The sequence below is a fragment of the Pristiophorus japonicus genome, chromosome 21, assembly GCF_044704955.1.
Source record: "Pristiophorus japonicus isolate sPriJap1 chromosome 21, sPriJap1.hap1, whole genome shotgun sequence".
Lineage (NCBI taxonomy): Eukaryota > Metazoa > Chordata > Chondrichthyes > Pristiophoridae > Pristiophorus > Pristiophorus japonicus.
The window spans coordinates 82,311,796-82,321,990 of record NC_091997.1 but is presented as its reverse complement, the minus strand read 5'-3'; the positions used below and the strand labels follow the sequence as shown (position 1 = coordinate 82,321,990).

The following is a 10,195-nucleotide window of genomic DNA, read 5'->3' as shown; positions in this document are numbered from 1 at the left end:
TGGAGAAAGATTGCAAAGTGCCGCAGTACAGCGGGACCTGGGGGCATTTGTGTATGAAACACAAAAGGATAGTATGCAGGTACAGCAAGGTGATCAGGAAGGCCAATGGCATCTTGGCCTTTATTGCAAAGGGAATGGGAGTATAAAAGCAGGGAAGTCTCGTTACATCTGTACAGGGCATTGGTGAGACCATACCTGGAATACTGCGCGCAGTTTTAGTTTCCATATTTACGAAAGGATATACTTGCTTTGAAGGCAGTTCAGAAAAGGTTCACTAGGTTGATTCCAGGGATGAGGGGTTTGACTTATGACTCATTGGAATTCAGAAGAATGAGAGGTGATCTTATCGAAAGGTATAAGATTATGAGGGGGCTCGACAAGGTGGACGCAGAGGATGTTTCCACTGATGGGGGAGACTAGAACTAGAGGGCATGATCTAAGAATAAGGGGCTGCCCATTTAAAACAGAAATGAGGAGAAATTTCTTCAGAGGGTTGTAAATCTGGAATTCGCTGCCTCAGAGAGCTGTGGAAGCGGAGACATTGAATAAATTTAAGACAGAAATGGACAGTTTCTTAAACGATAAGGGGTTATGGGGAGCGGGCAAGGAAATGGAGCTGAGTCCATGATCGGATCAGCCATGATCTTATTGAATGGCGGAGCAGACTTGAGGGGCGGCATGGCCGACTCCTGCTCCTATTTCTTATGTTCTTAAATAGGGATGGGCAATAAATGTTGGCCTTGCCGGTGATGCCCACATCCCGTGAATAATAAAACAGCCAGTTTCAACTTGTCTCAGAGAGTAGTTAAAGGCAAGATTGATTGGCAGGATTTCATGGCCTCATTCGATACCCATGTTGACAGCAGTGGGCACGGTGACAAGATTGCAGAAGTTAAATAGCACAGGAGCAGCTGTTTGGTACTCGTGTACAAGGCTGTCCTGTGCCATCAGACAGCTCTGCACTAACTGTAAGGGCTCTGAAAGCAATGAGCCCATCAACAGATCCCCTTAGCAGTTACAGATAGAAGAAATGAGCCTCAAATGGAGATCACGTAACGACCACAACTTGAATTCTTACAGTGCCTTCAACGTAGTAAAACTTCCCAAGGTATTTCACAGGATTGTAATCAGGCAAATTGACACAGAAAGCAGGACAGGTGAGCAATAGCGTTGTCAGACCTGGAGTGTCTTAACAGGAGGAGAGGTGGAGAGTTGAGGCTGAGATCAATAGATTTTTGGACTCGAGGGATAAGGGGATTGGGCAGGAAAGTAGAGTTGAAGTCGAACATCAGCCATGATCTTATTGAATGGCAGAGCAGATCCAAGGAGCCGAATGGCCTGCTCCTAATCCTTATGTTTAGAGGAGGAATTCCAGAGCTTCGGGCCCAGACTACTGACAGCACAGTGGTCAATGATGGAGCCAAGAGGTTACAACAGGAGTTAAACACACTAATAATATATGCACACCACAAGCACGCAATATTTTACATTCATTTATTGAGCTCCCACTGTGGCAGTGTTGGTGGCCGTGGGGTTCTGCATTTCAATGGTCCTTGTAGTTCCTTGTGGACCAGTTGCCACATTACAATCACACCATGCCCAGGTGGCAGAATCTTTGGGCTAGAATTTCAAAAAAATCCGCCAGTGCCGGATTGCCGCCCAAAATACCGCTAAGATTTTTAAATTACCGCGGGCGGAAAATTCCACAAAAAAGGGAAAAAATTCCGTCAAGCAAAAGAAAATGGACCTTACACCCAGATTCTAGTCAGAAAATCCAATCTTGGGCTGATTGGGAGGTTCTTAAACAAAATGGGCAGTAATTACTCAAATTTAGTCCGAGGCTGTGGGTTGGGCCTAGGAGGGGGTAAAACACACCTATTTTTTCCAAGAAACATAAAATTTAAAAAAATCAGAACACATTCTCAGGACCATTTTCAACTTAATCCTAAGAGAATTTAAAAATAATTAAGAACCCATTAACTTACTTTTTTTGCAAGGCTACTCACCGACCACCCAGTACCCGCTGCTTCTTGTGGACATTTTTTTTTATCCTACTTACCTAAAGGTCACCGCTGAGTCAAAACTCGTGCGATGGCGGTCTGTGGACGTTGCACGCCAGCGGTCTGCTCCCCTGCGGTATCTCAAAACCGCCAGCGGAACTCTTTACGGAAAGTTGCGCCGACACGGTTTTCGCCCAAACCGACCAATACCAATCGCCGAGAAACCCAGCAGAGATGTCGTGCAAATTCTAGACCACTGTGAGGCCATTGTCTCTATTGCCCTGTGCTCTCAGGCAATCAATCTTGTATGAGCCATTTCTGTGCTGCTATTGCTGCTCTGAAATCTTCCCTTTTCGTTAAATACACCAACCACAAGTCTGGTCTGAATTTGCATTTCAGACTGCAGCTTCAGAAGAGGAACAAGTAAAATGCGGGTCAGCTTGGATCAATTGATGGCAGCCTTGCTCATGGGGCAGCTGGTTGTGGGGATTGAGCACCAGGCGGGGTTTTGAGCCCGCACTCCAGGTCAACACAGCAGTGCCATCCTTAAACAAAAATCTGCCTCCCTTTCAGGTGGATGGCAAAGTTGTGATGGAAAGATGGCAGGTTGGGTATCCTCGAGAGTTGAGATCAGCTGGGACAATGGCACCTCTTCGCCTGAACTTAATCAATTCTAGTGTACAAATCACTTTTCAGAATTTGGGTGAGGTAGGAATCAGAATTCTGTGTAGCCTTAAAATGAGCAAAATCAGGAACATCAGCCTCACATTTCCGGCTGAGGGAGTCGACGAGGCTGTCCTCAATGAACCAGCTTATGGGGCCAAATTCTATTTTGCTAGTTCTTAAAAATTCTTGACTTAAAACCCCACCATCCAGCCTACAGCATTCCTGTAACGAGGCAGGACTTCCCTCCTATGGCTATGGTAGTTTGTAGCCATGGGGGTAGGAGTTATAGCTATACATCACCTCTCACCATCACACTCGGAAGAGATAGCAAATGACTCAACCAATCGCCAACTGCCTCCTAACAAACTCATGGGAGCACAAGACATTTGTGAGGTGTTCTGATGTTACTGACCATTCAGGGTGAAGTAGTGACTGGTTATACCACTATAAAGACGATGTCAGGCACAACTGGAATGCAGTCGGGGCATTAAACATACGAGGGAATTTGATATAATTAATGTTGTTGGAATGTCGCAAACTGTCATGGTATCCAACTCACATTACCAGTGTCTAGTATCTTTGTCAAATACGGTAAATTAGTCCCCCCACCCCCCAAACAGTAATAGCGAGCTTCGAGAGTGTGTTAGTAACCAAGGCATGGGCCTGCTTTACTTTTCTCACTGGTATTAAGGCCAGTTTCTATTTCAGCTGTGGGATTTAGAAAGTGCTTCAGCAAACAATCAGCCACCAACCACTGTGCCAGAGCTACACTGGGGAACGATGTTTACATAAGAAATAGGAGCAGGAGTCGGCCATATGGCCCCTCGAGCCTGCTCCGCCATTCAATAAGATCATGGCTGATCTGATCTTGGCCTCAACTCCACTTCCCTGCCCACTCCCCATAACTCTCGACTCCCCTATTGTTCAAAAATCTGTCTATCTCCACCTTAAATATATTCAATGACCCAGCCTCCACTGCTCTCTGGGGGAGAGAATTCCACAGATTCACGACCCTCAGAGAAGAACTTCCTCATTTCCATTTTAAATGGGCGGCCCCTTATTCTGAAACTATGCCCCCGTTCTAGATTCCCCCACGAGGGGAAACATCCTCTCTGCATCTACCCTGCCTAGCCCCCTCAGAATCTTACACATTTCAATAAGATCACCTAAACTCCAATGAGTATAGGTCCAACCTACTCAACCTTTCTTCATAAGACAACCCCTTCATCTCAGGAGTCAACCTCGTGAACTTTCTCTGAATTGCCTCCAATGCAAGAATATCCCCCTCCTTAAATAAGGAGACCAAAACTGTACAGTTTGGTTGAGAAGTGATGAGGGAAAGTGGCAGAAATGCACACGTTTTCATTTATTTAGAAGAATATGTTACATTAGACATTACATTACTGCAAATGACAAACTAGCCCTTCCAGGCTGCTCACTGATTAGAATGTGAAATGGCAATGATTAGAAAATGGCCGGCCCCCTGAACCGGCAGACATTGCAATGGGATGGACACAGCCCAAAGTTACAATGCGTTAATCACTTAAAGAACACAGGCACACCCTTTTATTGGCTTCCAGCTAATGAAGAATCTAACCCGCGCAAGATTTCTCACACACACCATGGCCGTAGTCCAAGAATTGCTCAACACCATTCCTGAACCCATGGGGATCTGCAGGAAGTTTGCAAGTGATCCAATATGAGACCTGATGATCGCATTTTAAGACTCAAAGGACATTTACAATTTTCACCACCATCCTCTGCTTTGAGCAGTGTCTGACCCACACACAAACCCATCACCAGGCTCAAGTCTTGAACCCAAACTACCAGGGGGATCCAGACAGGCAGAGCTTCTGTTTCAATGAAAGAGAATCTGAAAATCTGAAATGATTAAATGGTGGAGATAAAGATCTAAACCTAAAAATTACTGACCAGTTTCTTTACAGTTGAGGATAGAAAGGTCCAAGGCTTTTCTCTTGGTACCTTGTGACTGCTGGTCCAACCAGGATCGCCCTGTCTGATAGGGAGGGCATTGTCGAGCACTGATTATCTGGAACCAAGTGTGAAGCAATCACAGTCTAACCCTCGGTCCCATTAACGAACCATTGGTCAATGAACCCACCTGACTCAGTTATCCCATCACCAAGCACGGTATCTCAGAGCCAACGCCACCTCTAAAGTGACCCCTGGTTATATCCCTTCCCTCCATCCTCCCCACCAAAGGAGGATCGGTCACTGGTGGTTTCTGAAATGCCACCTCCAGTTTACTTGGTTGGCCTTAGCCCAGAAAGTGAGCTCCTTGTTGCGCCCCCCCCACTCTCTCGGATAGGACCACAGTGGCTTCAATACTCACATTCGAAGAAAACTGACTCAATGACAATGACAGCGTGTTACACAAACCAGTCACCACCTTTAATTATGGATCTATAAATAATTACATTGCAGCTTTAACACTGATGCTTTCAAGAAATTACATGGTAATTTTGAGAAGACTAGGATTTTTTTTTACAAAAACAATTGCTTTGCCCACCCCCCCCCCCCCCAGCCAGCCAGCCCCTGGCGAGCAGTAGTGTCCTTATCCTGTGGCCTGTATATAGACCCATACCTGAACATAATGCAAAGACAGATGGTCTCCCACTTGCCTACAAGGACTTTTGGATCCTAGTTGCAACATTTCTGCCGTCGGCCCTCATTACCGGGACAACGTTCAGAAAGCTTAACGATGCTGACTTTAAAACTGATCCGTCGGTCCTTGAATGACACAAGTTGGCCGTGCTGTATAAAGGAGGAGATTGCCGACTGAAAACTTCGAAATGTCTCACCATCAGCCTCTTACCTCGCCCCTCCCCCCACCCCCCCTCACTCACACTGGCCTAACTTTGTTTTCCATACACTCAACCCAGCTGGACCGGCTGGTGAGCTTTGGGGAAGCCACGAGACAAAGAATGTCAGCCAGGGAACTGGTCGTGAATTCTGAGGCTCTCACTGCCCAATGATTCCTCGCTCCCGACTAAATTTCCCCGCTTCCAAAGTACGTGGTGCAAATTAACATCACTGCCAGCGAGCAACACAAACTCCACAAAGCCCAACACTAACCTATTAAAGAGTTTTAATCGCTGTGGTCCTTGAGCAGTACGTCAAGGTTGGGTAACTGCTCGTTTAAGAAATACGTAACAACAAGGGCACTGGAAATACTTTTGTAAATAGCGTCTAGTTCGAGTGTTCAATGACTTGTAGTGACTGGCCTGAACCAGGCTTATTCCTTCCCAAAGAATGGGGGAGCGGGGAGGAGGGAAGAGAAAAATATACTGTGGACTCAAAAAAGGTTAGTTATAAGTCTGGCCTCCCATTAAACACCAAGGATTGCACCACACTGCCCGTCCCTCGCCAATTCATTTCACCGTCACAACACACAAGTCTCAGAAGTGGATATTTCCCATTGGCAGCTTTGAAGAGATCACTTGCAATGAGACACTGGTTGGCACAATACTTACCCCAGCTAGGAAACCTCATAAATGCGACGGCCCCATATACTTCTAAATGTGTGTGTTTGCTCTGTCTTAGCAGAGCGCAGCAGCTCTCGATATACAAAACACCTCTTCTGGTTTTCAATATAAAACAAAAATAAGATTTTTTTTTTTGTAAAGTCTTAAGGAAAAGCCCCAGGCTCCTACACTTTCCTAGTTCCCATTGTATATTATTGAAATGCAATACTGTACATGCTGCATGCAGGAGATCATCCAGCGATAGGCTCGAATACTCCGCAGTCGGATTTGGACAAAGAGAATTATCCACTTGGAAACTTGATTTTCTCGTGTTGAAGAACAGTCAAAATGAACTGATGCTCAGATCCAGCTGCTGAAGGCGTGCTCCGTGCATTATTCAGTGGGTTTGGAGACTGAAGTCTCCCTAAATAATCTAATGGGGACCCTGTCTCTTTAATACCCAGCAACGAACCAGCAGCTTACACGTTCGGTATACCCATTAGTTTGGAGATGGACCTTGGCCAAGATATAGTGCTCGCCCCTTCACCCACTGGTCCCAGGCTAATAAATCAGGACTGGCACGCGCTAGCATCCTGCACCCTGATTGGCCACATGCTATGGCCGCTCCCTCTCGTCAGGAAGATTAGGTCCCAGTGTCCCGCACTATCCAATAACACGTTACTCCTTGATCACTCAGAGGCGGCGAGTGGCAACGTTATAACAGTGAAAGATGGGATGAAATGAGGAATGGACTACTTGAAGACTGTTTTGATGTCACAGCTACATTGGGGAAGGGTTTGGGCTGTCGCATGCCTCCCCCGTCCCCAAATGTCAAAGGTCCAATTGCTTCAGTTTCCATGCTAAGGTGCTGAGATGCTACAGAGAGTGAGGTCTCCCATCAGGACAGCGAGCCTCGATTAACTCTTGCTGCTGTTGCACAAAATATATTCTGAAAGAAAAAAAAAGGAAATCTACGTTAATGGGTTGAGCTACAGCAAACACTCTTCAAAAACTCAAGACTCCCAACAATGTGTCTGATGCTCTGCTGAATATCACAAGAACCTAAGAAATAGGAGGAGGAGGCTTTTCAGATCTTTGAGCCCGCTCCGCCATTCAATAAGATCATGGCTGACCTTGGGGCAATGTGTTAGCCGTGGCTCAGTGGGTAGCACTCTCGCCTGAGTCAGAGTGTTGTGGGTTCAAGTCCCACTCCAGGGACTTGAGCACATAAATCTAGGCTGACACTCCCAGTGCAGTGCTGAGGGAGCGCTGCACTGTTGGAGGTGCCGTCTTTCGGATGAGACGTTAAACCGAGGCCCTGTCTGCTCTCAGGTGGATGTAAAAGATCACACAGCACTATTTCGAAGAGGAGCAGGGGAGTTATCCCCGGTGTCCTGGGGCCAATATTTATCCCTCAATCAACATTTTTAAAAATCCAGATTATCACGTTGCTGTTTGTGGGAGCTTGCTGTGCGCAAATTGGCTGCCGCATTTCCCAAATTACAACAGTGACTACACTCCAAAAGTATTTCATTGGCTGTAAAGCGCTTTGAAACGGTGGTCGTGAAAGGAGCTATATAAATGCAAGTCTTTTTCTTTTCAATGAGAGGAGGATAGCGGTAGAACAGAAATCTCTTACTGCTTTGCTAAGAAGAAAAAAACTTACAAAACTGTACCATTGAAACATTGCACCATGCTGTGCAGTTTTGCCTGTTCATTTTGAAGATTTACATCAAGCAGTGAAACCCTAAGTCAGTGAGATCTTTATACGGCCTAATTTCTCTCAGGAGACTTGTTCACATCAACACACATCTGCATTGCTCAAATACATTAAAGTCAATGTGGCATATAGTCAGATCAATGGAACTTCAGAATCATATCTCATGCAAAAGTCAGAGAGAATTAGCAGATTAAGAGATGAAGTTGGGCTCTGACAGCAGAGACAAGGCTACAGTACAAAGTGCAGTAGCTTTGACCCTGGAAAGGGTGAGGGATTGTGAGCTGATTAAACCCACGAGTTAATAGTAACTCCAATTAATATTTGACTGTACAGAATGGTGGGGGGGGGGGGGGGGTGGGTGGGAGGAGGGGATGGGCTTAGAGCATTCACAGAATGGGGAAGAGGGAATGTCGCAGTGCCAGAGATGTCTGCGGCCCACTGACGCCCCAATCGCAAGCCCACAACATATTTTTCAGGTAGATACTGAGTGAATGTATGTCTGGACGTGTGTGTGTGTGTGTGTGTGTGTTGTGGTGCAAAGACTGACTGGAATCCCCGTGCGGTTTATTATTTGCCAATTCTGTACTGAAATAAACTCACTCATTACGAAAAATTAAAATTTTCGTCAAAACCCAGGCCAACCAGATGTGGCAACTATTGATTACACAAACTAGGTTGTATTCCCTGCAATTTACACGGTTAAGGGGTGATTTGATGGAAGTTTAAGATATTAAGGTGAATTGTTAGAATAGATCGAGAGAAACTATTTCAGCTGGTTGGGGATTCTAGGACTGGGAGCACAGCCGAAAAATTAGAGCCAGACCTTTCAGGAGTGATGTTAGGAAATACTTCTACACACAAAGAGTGGTAGAAGTTTGGAACACTCTTCCACAAACGGCAATTGATGCTGGGTCAATAGTTAATTTTAAACCCAAGATGAATAGGTTTTTGTTAACCGAAGGTATTAAGGGAGATGGGGCAAAGGCGGGTATATGGAGTCAGGTCACAGGTCAGCTATGAGCTCATTGAATGGCGGAACAGCCTTGAGGGGCTGAATGGCCGACTCCTGTTCCTATGTTTCCCTCAAGATCAGGCTAGTCACATCTGCAAGGTTGTAGCCTAGCTGAGAATATCATTCACAGAAAAGTCCCAGTGCACAAGACGTGGAAATGGACATCAATTTATCTTGGTGCTGGGGCAGGGGTGGGGACTAGGAAGAGAAGAATACATCATCTTACAGATGTTCAACTGGAATTAACGAACATTAAACACAGCCACCGAAAGAGGCGATTGATCAATCCAGTGAGGACATTATATTTGATTAGATCCTTTGAGAATGTTGCACTGTTCAGGTGAGAACCTGTCTGATTATTACTGACAACCATTGGAGATGCACTCTGCTCACCCCGGTTACTCTGCACCAAATGGTTTCCATTTACTGAATAGGAAACATCCTCACTCGTCAACTCTACTAGACCATAGAATCATAGATATTTATAGCACAGGAGGCCGCCATTTCGGTCCATCATGTCCGTGCCGGCCGACCAAGAGCTATTCAGCCTAATCCCACTTTCCAGCTCTTGGTCCGTAACCCTGTAGGTTATGGCACTTCAAGTGCACATCCAAGAGAGGCAGAGAGAGTTAGGCATGGAGTTCCAGAGCTTGGGCCCTAGACAACAGAAGGGATGCTCTCAAAAGGAATGCACAAACCTTGGGGGGGTTGTGGGGCTGAAGGAGATTAGAGATTGGGTTGGGGCGAGGCCTTGGAGGGACTTGAAGATAAGAATGAGAATTTTGAAATCAAGACATTGCTTAGCCAGAAGCCAATGTAGGTCAGCGAGAACAGGGGGGATGGGTGAGTGGGACTCGGTGTGAGTTAGAACACAGGCAGCTGAGTTTTGGATCAACTCCAGTTTACATGGAATAGAATGTGGGAGGCCAGCCAGGAGTGCGTTGGAATAGTCAAGTCTAGAGGTAACAAAGGCATGGATGAGGGCTTCAGCAGTGGATGAGCTGAGGCAAGGACAGAGACAGACGATGTAATGGAGGTGGAAATAGGCGGTCTTGGTTATGTTGCAGATATGTGGCCAATAGCTCATTTCAGGGTCAAATATAACACCGAGACAGTTAGAAAATGGGTTAATTTAAGCATCTTATAATCCCAAGACCTGAATTCACTTTCCAAAGTGTCCGTGCTGGAAGGGAGGGAGAATTCATCTGCTACAGTTAAATACAGGCTGGATTATTATATATTGTACAGGATTTAGCATTCGACCATCTCCTGGAGATGGGATGAAGCTTTCTGTGATACTGCCCCTCCAGTA

The 10,195-nt window shown here is 45.8% G+C and overlaps 1 protein-coding gene across 3 annotated transcripts in view; it reads right to left on the bottom strand.

The window, feature by feature from the left end:
- Positions 1 to 5,207: 5,207 nt before the first annotated feature.
- Positions 5,208 to 10,195, bottom strand: part of LOC139234144 (sorting nexin-27-like) — a 132,671-nt gene continuing 127,683 nt past the window's right edge. For all 3 annotated transcript variants that reach the window (XM_070865126.1, XM_070865128.1, XM_070865129.1), the window contains one exon: positions 5,208 to 7,100. In XM_070865126.1, the coding sequence (XP_070721227.1) occupies positions 7,050 to 7,100 (51 nt within the window). In that variant the 3' untranslated portion in view covers positions 5,208 to 7,049. The remainder of the gene's footprint in view (positions 7,101 to 10,195) is intronic.